Genomic DNA, 23116 nt, shown 5'->3' with positions numbered 1-23116 from the left:
TACTTAATTAATGTTGTCAGCTTGTAGTTTATGGTTCCTTTCCCACATGAATGTTTTTTTACAAATTTATTTACCCCCAAGTTTAATAGCGTGAAAATATATATCCTAAAGTGTGTCGTTAGTGTAAGGTTTTTTTTTATTAAATTTGCTGTGATTGCTGATATCCTACGATACAAAGTAGTCTGTGTTTACGTTTTATTATATTAGTATAGATTACACTTAATGCCATTAAAAAGTGTACCTTTGTACACTTAATTGCACAAAATAGGCACTGCTACTAAGTTACAAAAGACTGTTACAAATTCCCGTTAAGTTTTCACTTTAAAATTAAGTGTCTACTAAAGGATGAATAATAAATACGTTAACTAACAATTAAGGCAGCTTGTATCTAGGACGGTAAGATGTTGGACAAAGACGCGGTCTACATAGCCAAGTTACCATATGAATGGGACCGTTTTCCATTATTCTAGTATTGATATCTACTAATTTGTTAGTTATGTGTCTGTAAAGGCACTCACGGTGAAATATTAAAACTCCATCAAAAACAGCGACTAATGGCGGGTTTCCCAGCTATATTTATTGATTCTTAAGTGTTGTTGATTCGATAACATCATGGAATTTGTTTCCGAACTATGTAACTTGAGTTTCCCTCCGTTGAAACTTAAACTTAACACTAATTAAAAACTAAGTAATCGTACTAATATTATAAATGCGAATGTTTAGATTGATAGCTGTTTATTAGAGTTTGTAGCCTAAACGGCTTAACGGATCGCAATGAAATTTGGTATAGATGTAGAGGATAGTCTGGAAGAACACACAGAGTACTCTATTTTTTTTTAATTCTACGCAGACGGAGTTGCGGGCGAAAACTAGTGGTAAAATAAACGGAAACTTTAGCAATCCAGAATGAAACGATACTGCCATTCTTAACTTCAAATTAAAATCGAAGTGTTTAAGATTATTTTCAGTATACGGGAATATGAGTGGTCACTAAGGGGCTACTTAAGGACTGAGTCATCATCATCATCATCATCACCAGCTCACTATACGTCCCCACCGAGGGGCTCGGAGCCTACCCTATTAAGGGGTGACTAGGCCATAGTCAACCACGCTGGCCAAGTGCGGGTTGGTTGACTTCACACATATCTTTGAATTTCTTCGCCGATATGTGCAGGTTGCATCACGATGTTTTCCTTCACCGTAAGAACGTCGGGTAAATTATGTACATATGAAAATTCGAAAAATCGAAAATCACATTGGTACATGGCGGGATTCGAACCCAAGACCTGTAGATTACAAGTCAAGTATTCAAACCACTGAGCCACCGACGCTCTTAAGGACTGAGTGCGGTTAAAGAGATTATCAAAATTAATTGGAGTGTTCTGTTTCGTTGTGTTTTGTTTTAGATGTCAGTGTTATTTCTTGTAGTAAAGTTTTAGAGAAGGATTAAATCAATAAAATATGTTTATGTGAAAATTGAAATATATCTCTACTTAAGAAATATCTGTTATAAACTTTTTCTTTAACTCCATTGATAAATGCGGCGTGTTCAACAATGTAACAAGCGAAATGATGACAAATGCGTGTGATATCTTTTACCTAATTCCGTAATCCCGACCACAGATGTTTCGACTGTTGATGTATTGATTCTTATCGAAATATCGTAAGGTACCTGTGAATAGCTATCGCTCGCGACACTGTCTGCGTTGTTAAAAAAACAAAAGTATAAGACGACGTACAGGGATTTCGTCCTTCAAATAACTATTATCGGTCATTTCAGACATCACACCCTTCTAGATGTCACCTTTCACACAATACATATCTTTCTATGTCTACCTCTACCGGTGTACCTCTTTGTCTATCGGCCGAAGTCTAGTAGCTCTAATACAACTTAAAGGGGTATTGGAGTGAAGTTAATATAAAACAAACACAACAAACAAGTACATTGTGATAACATTAATTCAAATGCAATCACTTAGCGTACGTCTTTATGTCAGAGTATTGTTTATTCATAAGACGGATTCGTCCTAGAGCGTATATATTACAATATTCAACCTTATTTCTATATGACATAAGAACGGAATCTCTATTTGCAATTATTTCTTTGTTATATCAATGCATGCAATTAATTGCATTACAAAACGTAATGTTTTAAATGATTTGTTGTCCCTTTTACGGTTTTCGTAATAACTATAAATAATATTTACTAATATTATAAAGGGGGAAGATTTGTATTTTTGTATGTATTGAAATAACTCAAAAACTACTGGGTCAATTTGAAAACTTCTTTCGTGAAAAATTCGTCTTTAGAAAGGTATCTGTGAGTAACATAGGCTATGTTTCTTATTATTTTTTTCATTTCACGCGGATGAAGTTGCGAGCAGTCTATATTAATAATATAAAGAGGAAAGACATGTATTTCTGTATGTATTGAAATGTTTCAAAAACTACTGGGCCAATTTTAAAAATTCTTACACCGTTAGAAAGGTATCTTTAAGTAATATTGGCTGTTTTTTAGTATATATTATATTTTACGGACGAAGTTGCGAGCAACAGTTAGTTCTTATAATAGGAAAATGGTTGACAAATTAAAAAGGAATTCGGTAAGTGTGCGACGTCCCTTATTCCGTAAATAGTGGGTAACGTAAACATTGGGAATCGTAAGTTTCCGTGGGTTTACATGTGGGCGCGGCGTGCGACCGTGTACGGGGGGTGAACGGGTTCGAACCCAAGTCAAGGTCCCCGTTCATTCAACAAACGATCTTTGTTTTCATACCGTTAATGTGTTTATAACACGATTATATGAACGGGTAAAGGGCCTTGTTGAAGATTTATTGGTTAACTTTTTTAACACTTAGAGCCTGTCTTACTAAATTGTAAATTGACTGATAACAATCTAATTTTTTTACTCTATCTGACAGTGACGACAATTTTTAACAATCTGAGCCTCTATCAGCCAGTGGTGGGACAGGCCCTTAGGACGTTTCAACAACATTTTTTATAAAAACAAAAATACTAACACTAAAATAGTTTTATTAAACGTATTATCTTATTATATTTTATAAGACTATCGGTAAATACAACCTAAAAAAAACTCATTAAAAAACCTTATTTAAAATTCACATTGATGTTTTAAATAACACAAAAACATTTGATAGTATTTTGATGTATTCGTACATCTTACTAATATTATAAATACAAAAGTTTGCATATGTTTGTTAAAGTTTCTAGCCTAAACTGTTGAACGGATCTCAATGAAATTTATCATAGATGTAGGGGATAGCCTGGAAGAACACATAGGCTTTTTTTTTTGCGGACGGAGTCGCGTGCGAAAGCTATCAGACAAAGATTTACATGACTATCAATGAATTCCTTTCCCTGCGGGCTCAGCCTTGTTTAGCTGCGTTCGAGGCCATGTGCTGGCGCAACTGTTACACTTTTATGTGTAAATGTTCTGATTTTATAAACATTACGATTTAAATTCACATTATACACTTAGTAGTTCGATTTCATAACAGTTAAAATAAATGGTTTAACAATCTATTAAAATTTTAGAAAGACAGTATTTTACTTGGGCTAATTTAATTTTGATGGCAAATTTATTAATTTGGTAGTTAAATCCAATTTTGTCCAATCCAATGTTGCCATTGTACATTTTTATGGTGAAACTAGTTTTTACCCGCGACTCCGTCTGCGTTAATTAAAAATAAAGTGAGTAGCCTAAGTGTTCTTCTAGACTAATCTACTTATCTGTAAAAAATTTCATCGAAATCCATTCAGCCGTCTAGAATTTGTAATCTAACAAACATCCATCTAAACTTTCGCATTTATAATATTAAGCATTATTGAACTTAACTGAAAATTATTAAAAAACGACACACAATTTAAAAAGTAGCTTACAAAACAAAGTTAACTAACAAAATCTCCTCAATTATAAAACAAGCATCATAAATTATAGTCATTTGAATACCAGCTACTGCATTTCTCGCCACTTTTCAAATCAACCAATCAGAACGCAGTGGAGAAACAGCTTCGGCGTGTGATTGGTTAATTTAAATAACGAACGACAATGATGTATGTTTATTTTTGGATGCGGTATAATGAGGCTATCTCTGTAATGTGCACCTGTTTACGTGTTCGACTGGTTAAAGCGTCACCTGATGAATAAATTATCCGATTGATGGATGCGGTATTTTTATAATCGTTTTTTAACTAGTTAAGAATTTGAAATGCATTCATAAAATAGTTTAAATAAAGTCTATTAGTTTAATAAAACTGATACTTGTAATATTAATGTGAATAAGTTAATGACTGGGATAGGAATTTTTTTTTAAGACAAATTATAAACATTAAAAACAGGTGATACTTAGAGGTGACGATGTTAAAAATTTATAGTTTACCGACTTATGTTTATAATTTATAACGTGTTACAATTTGAAACATACGAGTAAATAAGCTATCTTACTTCTTACCAATATTATAAATGGATGTATGAGTGTTTGTAGCCTAAACGGCTGACCGGATTTCGATAAAATTTGTAGATATAGACCATAGCAGGGAAAAACACTAGGATACTCATTTTTGTTTTTTTTTAACACCACGAGTCGCGGGCGAAAGCTTTTATAATAATAAAGACTAATGGAAATAAATAATAGAAAAATATATAGAATTTACATACTTATAGGTCTTAATTAAAAGTAAGTTACGAAATAGTTCCCAAACCTTGTGGAATTATTTAAAATTAATTAAAAATACCACGGATTCTCGAAGGGGATTGAAGACTGGCATTTATTGGATTTTAATTAAACCAAACAACTGAGTTATTTTAGAAGAAATTTAATAGATTAAGTGGAAGTTTGAGGGCCCGTGAACGTAGCTATAACGATGTGTGGAAATGGCGTTTTAAGTGATTAACATTTATTACCTTTGCGATACTAACGTTCATGCATATATTTACATGTTAAAATGACCTTCATGTGCCTTATAAATAAATTAATACTGGCATGAAGACGCTATTCCAATTGTAAATGTTTAAATGATCCGTTGTTTTGTTCGTTTTTGTCTAAATCTACAGAAAATATCGTTAATCGAATCTTATTTCCTCTTTATCGAGGGTTTAAATTGTTGTTTAAACAGTTATACAGGGCCTGTTAGCGTTACTTGTGCCCTAAACGAGATATCTACGGCGCCCCTTCATGTGATAAAGCCCGCTTTAACATCTTCTCACGGATGGGTCGGCTCGCCCGGTGTAATACCACGAACACACAGAAGACAGGCGTGAAGTGGAAGCAATTCTGCGTTTCGTCTGATGAGTGTGGTGTCGGAGGCCTAATTTTAGTCCCTTTCTCTTTCCACCCTTTTCGTCAGTGGAAAGTATGGGAGGAAAAGTGGATTTGACGGTGGAGGAGACGCATAGGAAGGGGAAAAGTCCTCTTTTTGTGCGTCTCCTCCGTCTATTAATGGTAGACAACGCATCCGCTATTGCGAATGATTTATGTGGCCACTTGCTCGTTTGCCACCTCTTGATATAAAAAATGTGCGGTGCCCTGGGCGGACGCCCCATCTCGCCCTATCATAATGTTGGTACTATATTTATAGTTAATATCATAATTATTCACATTTTCTAAGAACAATGATATAGTACTTTTATATTTTAAGAAATCTAACACGTAACTTTAATACAATTTTCTTATTCCAGCTTTGACAAGGCAACGTTTGTAAAACGTGAAAGACGACAGATGAAATTCTATTTGAAATGGAAACAAACAAAGAAAATCAAATCACCTCACAAAGGGATAAAGTTAGACGTAGGTTGAATTGTAGAATAGAATTGTGGGAAATATTCTCCAGCATATGTTTGGATTTACTTGTTCAATGTGCTTTTAGGATTCCCTTTAGAATACGTGTAACATTTTTATTGTAGACAGGGGAAGGTTCAGCAGTAGACTGGTAAAGGCTTTTTATAAGAAAGGCGCGCAAACCAGCGACAGGACTACCGAGGTGCTTACTAACGCCCATGGAGATTAGTAACACCAGAGAAACTTTTGCGTTGTCGGTCTTAAAAAAGGAGATAGGTTCGCTTCTTGAAGTACCCTAAGTGCTATTGGTTTAAAAAAAACAGTTGAAGATAGACCGTTCCATAAATCAGCTGGGCTAGAAAAATATGCTGATGATAACGAAACGCCAACATTACCAACCTTATTCTAATTTCAAACATTATAGAAACTGGTTTTCTCATTCTAATATTTAATGGCTAAAATAAAAATAATAAAGAATCCTTGACTAGATATTCGATAGTTCAACGTAACAGGAAACGAGATCTCGCAAAGCGAAAAGGAAAAACTAAAGGTTAACTCCCAAGATCGTCGTTATTGTAGTTTTGAAAGTCATCGGTTACTAAGATTCGAGGAATCGCGGATTCAGTTTGTGGCATATTTGTTGTTGGTTTAAATCATACTTTTGTTATAAATGTAAAAGTTTGGATGGATGTTTGTTAGAGTCTGTAGGCTAAACTGCTGAACGGATCTCGATGAAATTTGAAATAGATAGAACAGTCTAGAAGAACACATAGGCTACTCACTTTTGTTTTTACTTCCACGCGGACGGATTCTGGGGCGAAAGCTAGTGTTACTATCTTAAACTACAGTGAAGTGTACTTTATTTCTGATAGTATCTTTCTAATAATAAACTGTAAAAAACAACCGTAACTTCACAATTTCTAACATAACTTACTCTGCAAACATAAATTAAGCATTAAGCTACGATCTACAAGGACATAGGATTTAAAATAAGGTTTCTAAATCCGCCCTAAACCAGAGGGTGTAGGAAAGTTGTAGCCCTTATCTGATCCCTTTGTACGAATGAAGCCTTAACCCCTGTAATTCCCAGACAGTGTGTAACGCAAATAAAACAAAAAGTCTCTTTCGCGGCCATCTTGCGACATAATTATAAAAATTACAGAGTACATTTTTAATAAAAATTACAAGTTTAAATAATTATAAATTGATTAATTATTGAATACGAGCTGTTGCCCGCGTGGTATTAGAAAACATACAAACTATATAAATTACAAAAAGTTACGTATCCCGGAACCGGACATTTCCTGGGGATGAAGCTCATCCCACGTGTACTCCAGACTTTGTTTTATATCTGTGCCAAATTTCAATAAGATATGTTAAACCGTTGCAGAATGATCGAGTAAACATTAAAAAACTATATTTATGAATGCCACGGAAACCGTAACTATTCCCGGGATAAAAAGTAGCCTATGTGTTCTTCCAGACTATGCTCTAAACCTGTGCCAAATTTCATAGAGATCCGTTCAGCCGTTTAGGCTGCAAACGCTAACAAACATCCATCCATCTATCCATCCATCCATCTAAACTTTCGCATTTATAATATTAGTAAGAAGTAAGATTGTAATAAAGACGTTTATAAGTCTGTAATGAAAGTTTTTAAAAAAAATAATTTACATATAAAGGGTTCCATATTTACAGCTCAAAATTACACCTGTCAACATTAATATTTCGATAAGCATAACAAGAAAAAAATAATTATAACATGAAATTCATACAACGAATATGAATTTATTCACATTTCGAGTGAAACAAATTCTCGCGAACATTTAATTATACTTTTTTTATCTGGCATCAAACAATCGAACCATGAAGGTTGGACGTTGGAGAATGCAACTGGCAGGTGAGAGCACAAGATTACCGTATTTTTTGGTCATTAAAATTTCTTTCCACAATCATACTAATATTATAAATGCGAAAGTTTAGATGGATGTTTGTTAGAGTTTGTAGCCTAAACGAGTGAACGGATTTCTATGAAATTTGGCATAGATGTAGAGGACAGTCTGAAAGAACACAAACTCACTTTTGTTTTTTTTAAATTCTAACTGGACGGAGTCGCGAGCGAAAGCTAGTGTGATAATATAATTGATTTCGCCGTGAGTTTAAACTACAAAATGGCAGATATTTCACAGGTGTTACGAAAGTATTTTGAACTGTAAGACCACCCATTATGAGAATGTAATTGATTTGTAATGAAACTTATCATTTCGAAATTAATTAAGTGGTCGATAAAATGGAATACACATTAATTAATTTATGGTGGCTATAATCTAATTCTCATGCGACTATTTATCAGTTATTTATTACAAGGGCAGGCTGGAGAGTAAATTATAATTTTACGAATAAATTTGAATGTATTAAGTAGAATATATTTATGAACTACCGCTTAATGCCAGTTAAGTAAGATTAGATTGAAAATAAATTATTAAGAATATATTTAAATGATAAAAATTATCTCTGAAATAGTATAACATTTGGTCTAATCACACTAATATAAATGCGAAAGTTTAGAAGGATAGATAGATGGATGGATGTTTGTTAGAGTTTGTAGCCTAAACGGCTAAACGGATTTCGATGAAATTTGGTACAGATGTAGAGGATTGTCTGGATGAACGCATAGGCTACTCACTTTTGTTTTTTTTTTTAATTCCACGCGGACTGAGTCGCGGGCAAAAGCGAGTTTAATATAGAACTTATTAAACTTTTCATTGTCTGACAATGTCATTTATTCGGCAGTGACTCCGTCCGAGTATTATAAAAAACAAAAGCAAGTAGTCAGTGTTCTTCCAGACTATCCTCTACATCTATACCAAATTTCATTGAGTTATGTTCAGCAGTTTAGGTTACATCCTCTAACAAACATCCATCTGAACTTCCGCATTTATTAGTAAGAAGTAAGATTTTGTATTCAGTATTTAATTTGATGCTTTTAAAAAATCTGTGATTACAGTCTTTAAAACGATTTTTTTTTTTATTTCCATTGAATTGAATTTCTCGACAGTGGTAGAGCCAACTTTAACATCATCTTCACACGAATAGGTCGGCTCGCCCGGTGTCATACCACGACCACACAGAAGACAGGCGTGAAGTGGACGAAATTTGCGTTTCGTCTGATGAGTGTGGTGCCGGAGGCCTAATTTTAGTCCCTTTCCACCCTTTTCTTAAGTGGGAAGGATGGGAAGGAAAAGTTGATTTAACGGTGGAGGAGACGCATAGGAAGGGGAAATGTCCTCTTTATGTACGTCTCTTTCTCCGTCAATTAAGGGTAGGCAACGCATCTGCAATTGCGGATGTTTATGGGCCGCGGTCGCTTTCCATTTCGGTGGATTCAGGTGGCCGCTTTCTCGTTTGCCACCTTTTATTATAAAAAAATAAATCTAAACGTTAAAGTGTTTGAAAGATTTCCAGGCACTGAAATTCATTAGGAACATTGCAATATTATTATCTGTAAAATATCTACATGACAAATGGATCAGGTAAATGTAACAGATAGTTTTGATGTATTGTATTGCGTCAAATGACCGTGGCTTTATCATTGCAGTCAGATTGTTGGTGATTGATTCGACCATATCAAGGCGAAGTTTTTATTAACGTTGTATGATTTCTAGAATGTATCCGTATTATTGTGATATATAACAGTAGTTGTATTAAAGTAGTATGTATAAAAACTATTCGTTTTAGGGTCTGTCCCACCACTGGCTGATATACTCAGATAGCTTAAAAATGACGTCACTGTCAAATAAGGTAACAAAATCCGATATTTCCATCACATTACACGTTGGTTTGTTTTCAGACAATTTACGATTTGGTGGGACAGGCCCTTAGTATTTAAAACTGCTTAAATCAGCTCTGTGAAGTTTTATTTTTTCACTTAGAGCAGTTTACGTAGGAGCCACAGTTTGTTTACAACAATGAAATTAAAACAAGTTAACTACTTTAGCATTTTACTATACTATATCTTTATTTTAATTAGTTTAAAACTTTACTTATGTATTTATAGTATCACGCTGGTTTAAATTTCATCAATATGAAAATTTCAAATGCTTTTAAAGTCAACAAAAAACAAATTGTAACAACAAAGAAAATACGTAACAAAATAGACATCAAAATATGTAATTTAAAACAGCTATTACATTCCGTACAGTTTTTTTCGTTTAAATTATACATCGTTCCTAGTTCCGTACAATGGATTCGAGAGGCGGCGTCATTGTGAACGGCGAGCGATTTATTTGATGGTTAACACTCAGTGGAGTCCATTAAGGAGATACTGAGACCGGTGTTACTGAGATTTTAAAAAACGAAAAATGTATTTTGAGATTATGATATTTTACGTTGAGTTCCTTTTTAGGAAACGTTTAATAATTTGGAATAGATTTTAGAATTGTAGAATTAAATGCTGAATATACAGTTTGTTTCTTTTTTATATATATCATGATTTCTTATTGGCCAGTTATATTGGTCTAATTTATAGAATACCGTTAGCATTTATGGTTTTAATTTTAAATCAAATCTAATCTATTTAAAATCGTAGTTCATTTGTTTTGCAAACAAAAAATCATTAACCAAACCCGCATTAAAACCGGAAGGTTTTGCATGCAGTCATAATTTATACTGTTAGAAGATAGTCGAAAAAGGAAGCGGGTGATAATCTGCCTGTTTGCAAACAGTGGTGACAAAAAAATAAGTCCGCCCCACCTGTCATCTGTCGCCGAGTCAACACTATAAACACCTTTGTATTGTGATTGCAACTAAAAATATCGACTATCGATAACGTTAGAAATTTATACGATTTTGTGATAATATAATATTAACATTTATTACAAAAGGCCATACAACTAGGTTTTTCTTGACGGTTTTGAAACTAGCATATATAAGCGAATTTTAAAATATATCTGTGCAGTTATGTCTCACACACGTAAGAATTTACCTGTAGGTTATAAATGTAAAGCTTAAACCGTCACGTAAAACCTAACGTGTGTGGCCTGTATTATTAATATGTGAATATTTATTTTGTACTAGAAATACTCAGTATTAATCTATGAGTAATTAAAAATATATTTTGCTGTTATCAAGAGTAATTGAGAATGCACAGCAACTAATTGATGCATTTAGGTCAATACGTCCACTTAAAACTCGTATACAAATAGGTCGCCAGTTAAATATGCATATAGCGATCTGTCTAGTCACATATAAATATCGACATCGATAAACATATCGACGTTTCCTGTTACATCACTATTACGACCGCGAGTCGTTATCATTTCGGGTTTCCGTGTGCAAATGTGAGTCAGCGAAAACAGGTATATTTCACAAGTTTTATGGCATAGTTTATGCATGCTATATCTTACCCTTTTGCATATAACTTAAAGTTTATTTTCCATTGTGTGTTTAACAAGTGATAAAATGGTAAATGCTCTCTTTTATGTTAGGACAAACATTTTTTTGCTATCAGATTGTTGCAGGTTCTGTACGTTATTGTTTAAAGGAAGAAATAAAGAAACCAAAAAGTTTAATAGAGTAGAGGTTTAATTTATTACTAGAAAATAACAAATGCAATAACTTCTATTGCTAAAAATTTGGTTAAATCAAAGAAAAAACATTTAAAAAAATACTAGCTTTTGCCCGCGACTTCATCTGAAATTAATAAACAGCCTATGCCACTCAGATTATCTTCTACATTTCTGCCAAATTTCATTCAGGTCCTTTGAGCCGTTTACGAGACACCTCGTAACAAACATTCATCCATCTAAACTCTTGCATTTGTAATGGTAAGATATCTCGATATAAGACCCTATTATGTTCTATTACGTAATTCCTTCATTATAAGTAATTTATTTCCATTTTATGTGTGTGGTTACTTTTATATAAGTCGTTTATATCGTGACAACGATTATGTTAACATCTTGTACAGAATGTAATGAAGTATGTGAGAATTGTAAAACAAATAAATATTACAACTTATTGTTTGTTATTTCTTTGTATTACCTTTTATTTGTCCGGTTTATTTTATAGCAAATAACATTACAACTTTTCACCTTAAAGCAGCAGAATTATGAAAAATGAATATAATTAACTGGTGAGTGCGAAATACAACCTTTTTGGCTGACAAGTGTGAATACAGCCAAAAAGGTTGAATACTGGCCACCGAGACTTTGCACGGTTTAAGAAAAGAAAAATAGATAGAAGGAACGCAGACAAGATGTAGTCTCGATATAATTTTTATAATTTGTAAAAATGTAAATAAGTTATTTTAATTAGAAGAAGTTTTTGTTTTGTATTTTTGGCTGCCGCGCGGTCGGTGACAAGGTAAACATTAACAATTATTAATAAATAAATTACAATTATTAAAACTGTTGTAAAGGTGTACCTTACTAATATTGTAAATGCGAAAGTTTTCATAGAGGGATGTTTGTTAGAGTTTGTAGAACTGCTGAACGGATCTCGATGAAATTTGGCATAGATGTAGAGGATAGTCTAGAAGAACACATAGGCAACTTACTTTTTTTTATTCAACACGCCAACCGTGGTGCGAATAAATAAACATACACGGTTCTTATTTGCTAGATTTACCGTTTCCTTAACATTTTACAATTCAGTATACATTTACTTTTATCTCAGTAACGGAAATTATACTTACAGAACATTGAATTAATAAAATTTTACAGATTAAGTTAAAATTTATTTCTTTTCTCTTAAAGTATTATAGTTACAAAAGTATCGTAATTTAAACCTTATGTGTATAGCTTACAGACTAAAATACAGTATCACATTACAAGTAGAATTTGTGCCAAAAATAATATACAAATATTCGATGCCGTGAGAATAAGATTATTTTTGTGTAAAAAGTCACTTTCTCTTCATTCAGGACATTCTTAAAAATCTCACTTATTCTAATTTAACTAAAACATTCGTCAACAAATATTATTGACTAGCTGTTACTCGCGACTTCGCCTTCGTGTAATTAATAGCCTATGTTACTCACAGATAAATTCCCTTTCTAAGGGTGAAAGAATTCTTAAAATCGGCCCAGTAGTTTTTGAGTTACAATAAAAATACAAATCATTCCTCTTTATAATAGTATGGATACAATAAAGATAATAACTTTTGTATATCATAAGTTCACTATACTTCACCACTAAGCTTAGAGTCTACCCTTAGTTAGGGGTGACTAGGCCCTAGTCAACTACGCTGGCCAACTGCGGCTTGACTACACATATCTTTGAATTTCCTCACCGGCATGTGCAATTCGCATCACGATGTGTTCCTTCACTAAATGTCATTTGGCTTATTCTTTGAACGTTCGTTTCCTGTATTCGTGTCCGTAAATTAAATGAAAACAGACCGTTTATGTCGATATAAAACAATCTTCGAAGCAATAACCTATTAAGCCGAGGTTGTGTTCACAAAGCTATCTTTGTTGCTTCGAAGTTCGACCGAACCTCTTTCACACTAGGGAAGCACAGTATAGTACATCTAGACGTCGCAGAATGTTACTGTGAGTGTGTTTAAAAAGTATTCCTCTGCTCTATTCTGCCCTCATGTGAAACTAGCATTATGCAACGGCCGCACAGATGCACAAAGCGCATCGCTGACAGATTTATAGGATAGGAATAGCCGCTTCACTCGCACCTTCGCTAGCTCACAGATTCTTAAAAGCTGATGTCACATTTGTTTCTCGGTAAAACACTTGAAGGTACAGAGTAATGAATGCACAGAGATTGATTTTAACACATAATTTAAATCTAGACCCTTCGTTAAAAATGAACATGCGAGTATCTAATTGTTAGGATACAATAAGAATAAAAAACGACACCTCAAGTTACTATACAGAAAATAACTAACTCAGCACAAATCTTAGTTAAGTAAGTGTTTGGATATTTAAAAACCACAATTTGGTACATAGGTGTTTTGCACTTACGTAACAAACATTTAAGGAGTCAAAATCTCATATAACAACAGATTTAAAGTCCAACTTATACGTCAACACTAGCTTTCGCCCGCGACTCCGTCCGCGTGGAATTAAAAAACAAAAGTGAGTACCCCATGTGTTCTTCTAGACTATCCTCTACTTCTATATCAAATTTCATCGAAATCCGTTCAACCGTTTAGGCCACAAACTCTAACAAACATCCATACATCCATCCATCTATACTTTAACATTTATATTAGTATGATTACTTTCGATAATCTGTACAGTTCAATTATATTTTCTATTACGTTGCCTCTGTTTATTACATACTCTGTGAAGTTACGGTATATTTAGAGCTCGGTCGGTGTCAAGAGCGATTCGATATTATATTAAGAGTGGATCTCACGTCGCGTATGATATTCGTCTTTGTAATAGTTTCGACTTACAACGGTAGGGGACACTGACGTCACAAATCTAATTTGTCTATCCCCTTCCTACAGATGTCGGGGAATCTGGAAGTTAGAGGAAGGTTTATAGTTGAAGATTTAAAATGCAAAAGGATTGAGATTAGACGTCTGTAGGAAAGAAGGAAATGAAATGGGTTTCTTGCAAATTCTTGTCAGTAACTATTTTTTAAGCATCTAGAGAGTGGCAAAAGCATATCTAATTCAGTCTGAACGAGAAAAGATACGATTGTTGTTTTATGCTGGATTAACATAAAAACCTCCTCGAAAAATTTCTATAAAAATCTTAGAGGTAAAAAAAAAAGGTTTTTATAATCCATTCAAATAGTATATTTATTTGTCTATCAAAGCGAAACTGGGGCGACTTGCTAGTGCGATATAATTGTAATCTATACGAATATTAAAAAAGGAAAGTTTTGTAGGGGTTATTGTATGTATTTAAATAACTCAAAAACTACTGGGCCGATTTTAAAAATTCTTTCACCGTTAGAAAGGTAATTTATCTGTGAGTAACATAGGCTACGTTTTTATTAATTTTTTTTTAATTTTACGCGGGCAAAGTCGCAAGCAACCGCTAGTTGAAACATTGTTCAATTCAATTTTCAAACACAATCCATCATCTAAGCCCTCGATTAAAGCTGAGTCGAGCGTTTATAACATTAACAAATATAATTCATCAAAATCTTATGAAAAATTGCCTCACAATATATTAAGATTAATCTTTCTCTTCTCTTATAAAAATCAAGAAAAAATAAACATTCATAACGTAACAGTTTCATATTAGTATTTAATCTACAAAACTGTTAAAACACAAAACGCGAGTTACACGTTTTGATACTTTAATTATTTATAAAAGTTAAAAAACTTGTATCTATTAAAATGCTAAAGTAAAAAGAGCCTAATTAATCAATATGGGCACGTGACATAACCTTTTTCTTTGTAACATAAGGTGGCAAACGAGCAAGCGCCCGCCTGAATCCGCCAAAATGGCGAAGCGACCACTGCCCATAGACATCCGCAATTGTAGATGCGTTGCCTACCCTTATCCAACGGAGGAGGAGACGCACATAAAAAGGATATTTCCCCTTCCCATCCTCTCCTTGTAAGAAAAGGGTGGTAAAGAGAAAGGGACTTAAATTAGGCCTCCGGCACCACACTCATCAGACGAAACACGGAATCGCTTTCATTTCACGCCTGTCTTCTGTGTGGTCGTGGTATTACACGTGGTTACACCGGGCGTGCCGGCGCAATCGTGCTAAGATGTTAAAGCGGGCACTACCACTGTTAACAAACAAAAAAAAGAAAAAAAGCAACGTAAAAGCTGCTTCCATGACATGTGAGTGGTCTATGCTGTTGCAGACAGAAAATAAAATTGTTTAACGTTTCACTATAGTTTCCCAACAGACCAAAAACTGTAAAAACTTGCACAAAGTTTAGCATCATGTTAACGACTAGGTGTTAAAAGAATATTATAAAATATAGCTTATGTTACTCATTGATAATGTAGCTTTTTAATGGTGAAAGAATTTGTGAAATCGGCCCCGTAATTTTTGAGTTATTTCAATACATAGAAAAATACATACATACAAATCTTTTCTCTTTATAATATTAGTATAGAAGTATAGATATAGATGTACGTTTGAACTGCTACAAAGGTTTTTTCCAGAATAAACATAAGAGTAGGTTAATTTATAATATAATATGTAAATATATCTTGTAATTGTCCCAACTAATGGGCGTAATAGAATATTTTTTTACTACTAGTCGAGTGGCGGGGATTTAACAAGTAATCAAAGTATCCTCAACTACTAGGCTATTGACGTAAAGGCGATGCAAAATATTACCTCTAAAATTGGTTTCATGTTTTCGTTATAAAAACTCAATTTGTAGTAAGGATCAAAACAATTTAGCTGCGGTATAAACAAATTAGTGGAAGGCAATGTTTTTACGAGCTGAAAAGCAAACTTAAGTGCTTCTAAATGTAATACCACCGTACATTAAATTAATAATCACTACAACACATCTCCGCAACGATTTCGCTAATTAACCTAACGGTCACTTTTCGAGAGTTTCGCCGTTCATAAAAATAAACTTTCCAGTTTTATCCATGATAGTAAGAGCTAATTTGCTGGACTTTACTGTATACGATGTACTTGACGAGCAAGGACATTTTAATATTATTCTAAAATACGAAGGCCCGGACCTAACATCATAAGATTTCTTCATAAAACCTATGTTTTATTAAAACTAAACTATATTTCGTTGCAATCGAAACCCAGTTTTAAACCCTCATTCGCACAGGCGATTTTTTAACGCTCGCTATACAAACCATTTAAATTCACTCTTGTTCTAGATGCCCAGTGCTCAAAACGCAATTTTTCTTAGATTTTCCAGCGCTCCTGTTTGAACAGATATTTAACGCGCGTTATAAAAACGTCAGTGCGAGTGGGGGCTAACTAGTAGTTAATAGAATATCAACAAGGCAATATATTTAATTCAATCATTAGTTATTGTAATAAATGCGGTGAGCGGAAAGGCCCCAGCGTTACCTTCGTACTTCTCAGAAGAGATCGTCCAGAACGGACTATGACGTCATAGGCGTAACGATGATGACATAGGTACCTCTAATTATATGACATGATTTAATCCGTATAACTTGCATATATTTAATGACATCACATCTAGGATTAAACTTACCTTTTTCCTGGTTAATTTCGTAATGTACAATCGAGGAAACTGGCGGTGTTCTTTATAAGGTACAATTATTTTTTGAAACTAGACGCGGACAAACAATACAACGCAGCTTATAAATGTATCTGTGCGAAGATTCGGTTAGGAATACACGGCTAGTTTCTCTTTATTATTATCCCTTCATTTACACTCTTCTAATTAGCAATTTGTAGGAAGGCAGAGTTTGTCTTGTTGCAATGAACAAGGAAATGTTTCCTAAAGTGGAACACCGCGGATTTCCGCGATTGTACCTCCTCTTTACTTTAATGTTTTTCGCTTTTTTGGGTTATTGTTTTATTTAATGAAATTTTTGTTTCACTAAACTATATTTAATTGTACACATATAACGAAGTTAGAAGCACTGCATACAATTTTAGCATATATTTACTACTAGAGTTAAATCAAGGGGAAACGCGCTTAAAAATTTCAGCAGGACGAAGTTTCAGCGACGAGCGAGAGCTTTGATAAGTTTCTGTACAAAATATAGCTTTGTACATAGACAAACTTTACTGCATATTTAGTTTAGACGTAATAGAAATTAGAGATTTATAAGTACGGAATAACTAAAAGAACATTTAAAGGCCTTAAACATTCTTTATAAGATACACGATTTTTATTGTTTTACTATCTTTCGCCCGCGACTTCGTTTGCATGGAATTAAAAAAAAATAAGCCTATGTGATCTTTCAGACTGTCCTCTACATCTATGACAAATTTCATCGAAATCTGTTCAGCCGTTTAGGCTAAGAACTCTAACAAACATCGATCTATCTAAACTTTTACATTTATTGTATTAGTAAGAGCCTGTCCCACCAAATTGTAAATTGCCTGATAACAATCCAACGTGTAAATCATGTGATGGCAATATCGGATTTTGTTACCTTATCTGAAAGTCATTTTTAAGCTATCTGAGCCTCTATCAGCCAGTAGTGGGACATGCTCTTAGTAGAGTATATATAAAAGTAAACATTTGTATGTTTTCTATACAACCAATTATATATGTAGTAATCTTTTTATTATACGATTCGTTTTAATAAACTGATAATTTTTATTTGTCGATGTTAGCACAAGGCCAGTCGTATATCTTCCAAATAACTATTAACAAATACATTAAGTAATCGTTTCACAATACAGTGATGATTGTTTCATCGCCAGATATTCCAAGTTCGATACCAAAGTTATATTCTTTATTAGTATTGTAATAGAGTTGGTTTTCGCGTGCAAGGTATAACGAACTAGAAGTGAATTTATGAGGCAATATAAAGATAACGTCAAATAAGCGGTTGTACTGAAAGTTTTAGAAGTAATTTGGCCACAATCGTTGTTAAAAGTTGTTTATGCAATAACGTGGATAAGACTGGATGATATGATAGCGCTAAAACAGAAGCTAACTTTTACCTGTTTTCTGATTACATTGATTATACTTCTAATGTTATAAATACGAAAGTTTAGATAGATGGATGTTTGTTAGAGTTTGTAGCCTAAACAGCTAACTATATTCCGAAGAAATTTGGTATAGATGTAGAGTAAATTTGGTGTAGATACTCTGGAAGAACACATAGGCTACTCAGTTTTTTTTAATTCCACGCGGTCGCGTGCGAAAGCTAGTAATATAAATGCGAGAGTTTTATATGGATGGATGTTTGTTGTTCGACGGATTTCGATGGAATTTAGCATACACGTAGAACATAGTTTGGAAGAACATTTAGGCAACTTATTAAGTTTTTTTTAAACTATGTTGCTAGTGTAATTTTAAACAGAAAAAGGTTAGTGACTTTATATGTACAGATTGTTTAAGTTCGTTTGTTTATTATTTATTTTTAATTTTAGGTCGCTTTTAAACAGTTAAAGTTTTTATTTTACGAGTAATTCAAATTGTTAAACGTTTATTTAAACAATATGATAATATTTTTAACCTATCTGACAAAATTTTGCTTCAAACGGTGGGGCCAGAGAAGCCATAATTTCTTTGTCAGTAAAACTCACCCCTATATCGGGGTAGATTTTTTATTACACCTCAAATCGGAGTGAGACAGACAGGAAATTAAATGTCTGGCACTCAGATATCTCCAACACGCGGCCCCGCTAGATACGACTAATTTATATGTGCCACCGTCATACTATGAACTTGGTCATTTTAAATAGCGTCTGTTGAAAAATTTAATAGGATTTTTAAGTAAGATTTGTTATAACAATAGATGACAAACTGTAGAAAATAAATAATTAAAAGTAAACTAATACTTTGTTGTAACATAAAACATACTAGTTATGTTTATTACAATTACGGTCCTTTGCTGAATCAGTAATTTTGAAAACTATCATTGTACAATCTAACGGTGACATGAAGATAAGGACTAGCTCGGCCTGAGGCGATACTTAAGTCTTAAGCAAACTGCACGGCTAAGTTTGTTAATTAAGTACAGGAAATTACCTTTAGTCATGTTATTATATTGACTTGAGTGAAGAACTTTGATCAGCAAAACGAATAAAGTAAAATTTATACATTGTCTTACAAAGCTGGAAATAACAATACTTTACAATTTTTATTTTTATTAAACTAATATGTTAATGTATTTAAAAATCCGTTTAAAACGAAGTTTTTAGATTATGGTACGATTTACCTCGTTTTTATACACAAGTATAAGATATTTTCCTGCAGTCAAAATAATACTCAGACAATTCTGATAAAATATTTCGTTTTCGTGACATTGCAAGCAAACCTTGCTCCGTATTTCCTCTTACAAATTATATTTCTTTGAACGTATTTACGTAAATTTAGGAACTGGGATTCCAAGTAATAGCATTTGTGAGTCAAATTGTAGAAGGTAAATACATGTAGTTTTATATTTTGAACTTTGCGAAATTAAAAAAAAAATTCTTCCATACTATGTCCAACATTCATACATCCAAACTTTCGCGTTTATAATATAACTAGTTTTTGCCCGTGACTCCGTCCGCGTGCATTAAAAAACAACAAAAGTGAGTAGCCTATGTGTTCTTCCAGACTATCCTCTACAACTATGCCAAGTTTCATCGAGTTCCGTTCAGCAGTTTAGGTTACAAACTCTAACAAACATCCATCCATCTAAACTTTCGCATTTATAATATTAGTATGTAAGTAAGAAGTATGATCAAATATGATTATATCAGTGAGTTAGAAAATTAGTGGACATATTTTTTATATCTATCATAAATAATTTTGTTTTTTATTTTTTTTTAATATTCAATTTTTGTGTAACTTAAGCTTAGGTTTCTTTTAGTTTATCATTATGATTATCACATGGAATCTCCCTAAATATCTAAATATTAGATAGCATGTAATTGAAAATTTAAAACAATATTTCCATTTAAGAACAACAATAAAGGCCTTTTTTATTTTTTTTTATTTATATCAGAAAGTAATTTTTATTGGCTTTAAGCTAAATAATAGTAAATTTAAGAATGCAATTTCAAAACTTACTGCCAAATATTGAAACGAATTTTCAAGCTCACAATCTGATAGCCATCAAAATTTGTAAGGAGTTTGAGCGTAGTCTTAAGATACGTATTTAAGCGTATTTAAGATGTTTAAATTTCGTTTCAGTATTCAGCCGTCACTCCCCTAAGGTGTAGGCAGTATTTGCGGCGAAACATTACTGCTGCTTATCTCCCCTCCATGCTTAATGGCGCCCTCTACCGACGCGGATTAGTCGACAAAATAAATTTGTTTCGGGACTCTTTATTGATAGAACTTTGTCGTCGTTCGCATCGATTATACCTGAGTATACTAGATACGAATTCAACAATATTTTCTTATAAATATCCCTGTTTGTGGAGAATTTTAATCCTTTTTTAATTATTGGTCTCTTAAGGTCTCTATGTTCTCTAATGTTAAACGCAAGATTTAGAAAAAAAAACATTCCTGAGTATTTTTTTTGTATAAAACAAAATATTACAAATGCGAGAGTTAATATGGATGGATGTTTGTAAGACTTTGTAAACTAGACTACTAAACGGATCTAGATTAAATTTTGGCAAGGGTAGGGCGTCATCTGGATGAACAAATAGGACAATTGTCATTTTTTAAAATTTCACGCGGATGGAGTTGCGGAAAGCTAGTAGTTAAGACATTAGTACTCGTATAATAAACAACATACCTGCGACTGGTGACAATTTCCTCATAACACACCATCGCGACTTCCACTGTGAACAAAAGAAAGTCAACATTAAAAATCGCATAAACAATACTATCCAATTAAAGTTGCATACAGAGTGTCCTAAAATAAAAACAATCGTAAGTTCCAGAACAATTTGTAATTTAAAACGAGACAAGTTCAAATCAATAGATATCAATTTAGATTGAAAACATCGATCAATTAGTTCGTAGCTTCTGGTTCTCGTTGGGAAGTTAGATGTTCTGTTTTGAAACTGTGACAGTTTTTAGTGCCAAAAAACTCTTGTAAGAATAATTCGAAATAACAGACACCACATTTTGCGTTTAATTTAAGAGTGCGTACACCTTTGACTAAACTATCGCACAACTGTTTTTCCTATGACCTTATATGGAGGTGTACACACTACACGATTTTTAGTTGTGCAACTAAACAGTTGAATGGGCTGCAAAACAATCGACAATCGCACTACAGTCTCAACTGCCAGCTCTAAAAATTTTTTACGCCTTGCTTAATTAATTACCCGATTTGTCATCATGCTTAAATAATGTATTTTAACCTGAAATAAATATTACTTTTGCTAATGTTATAAATGCGAAAGTTTAGATGGATGGATGTTTGTTAGAGTTTGTAGCCTAAACGGCTGAAGTGATCTCGGTGAAATTTTGCATAGATTTAAAGGAGAGTCTGGAACACATAGGCTATTTGCTTTTGTTTTTTGTAAACCGCGCGGACAGAGTCGCCGGCGAAAGCTAGTATTCTCATATATACCTTACGTCAATAGTTGGCATACGTTTAAATAAAACAGCAGTACAGTACATATATCAGAGCGTAATAAAATTTATCTGCGATACATATCTTAATACGTATGCATAATTTGCTCGTTTGTCCGCAATTTTTATGGAACTTACAAAATATGAGGATAAAGGAACTAATAAGAGACCTTGGAGAAAAAACTCAAGGCTAAAATTAACTACAGAAGTAAAACATCAGTAACCACAAATACATTTGTATGAGTAAAATTAGAGGTTTCTCTTAAACTTAAATCTAGCCGAGAAATCGCTAATGTAGATGTCCTAGACAGTAAATTGAAGAAGACAAAAGACCCAACAATCATACTAATCATACTAATATTATAAATGCGAAAGTTTAGATAGATGTTTGTAGAGTTTGTAGCTTAAACGGCTAAACGGATTTCGATGAAATTTGGTATAGATGTAGAGAATAGTCTGGAAGAACACAAAGGCTATTCATTTTTTTAATTCGACGCGAAAATAAATAATTAAAATAAATTAATTTCACAAAATAGAACATAAACAACATAATCTCAACTCAGAATTAACTAAAAATGTTGTTTAGTGATCGTGCTAGTGATAAATCAGGAGTTAAAATTATAATTAACAACAGCGAACGGAGCATGAAATTTAAAGTGCAGCCGACCACCAACCGCGGGTACTGTAATAAAGGAAAAAATAATACAAAATATTATGCACATCTAGTTACGTTATAAGTAGATTAATAAGTATAAATTTTTAATATCACAAGATAACTAGCAAGCCACCTAAATTTGCTGAAAAAGCGACTGCTCCTAGATATACACAAACACATCTTCGTTGCCTATATTTATTCGAAAGAGGAGGAGGCGGACGGAAAGAGAATATTTCTCTATCCGTCCTTTCCGTCAAAACCATTTCTTCCTTTTCTTAAGAAAACAGTGGGAGGAAAAAGTAAGAAAATTAGGTCTTCTGCATGGTGGTAAACCGGCTCTCTATGTTATTAATTACGAAGCAAATATGATTGCTTTATGAAGAGAAACTGCTCGAAAATCTATACTATTATAATAAAGCGTAAACACACACTACTTTGTTACCTAAGATTTCTGCAATTACAGCATATTTTTGAATAATTCTAGTTTTAATAAAAACCCCTAGACTTACGTCACGCTTTAGGCTATATTTTTCACGCCATTAAACTTAGGGGGTAAATATTTAGGATAAAAACCCTAATG

At 33.2% G+C, this 23116-nt stretch overlaps 1 protein-coding gene across 1 annotated transcript in view; it reads right to left on the bottom strand.

Moving 5' to 3' along the window:
- The window catches only part of LOC106110692 (protein Dok-7-like), a 123323-nt gene that overhangs the window by 51522 nt on the left and 48685 nt on the right, over positions 1-23116 (bottom strand). Inside the window, exon 3 of the mRNA XM_013292591.1 lies at positions 21094-21139. Coding sequence (XP_013148045.1) covers positions 21094-21139 — 46 coding nt within the window. The remainder of the gene's footprint in view (positions 1-21093; positions 21140-23116) is intronic.

The sequence above is a fragment of the Papilio polytes genome, unplaced genomic scaffold, assembly GCF_000836215.1.
Source record: "Papilio polytes unplaced genomic scaffold, Ppol_1.0 DF824191.1, whole genome shotgun sequence".
Taxonomy (NCBI): Eukaryota; Metazoa; Arthropoda; class Insecta; order Lepidoptera; family Papilionidae; genus Papilio; species Papilio polytes.
Note: the sequence above shows the minus strand (reverse complement) of the source record. Positions and strands in the feature narration are given on the sequence as shown.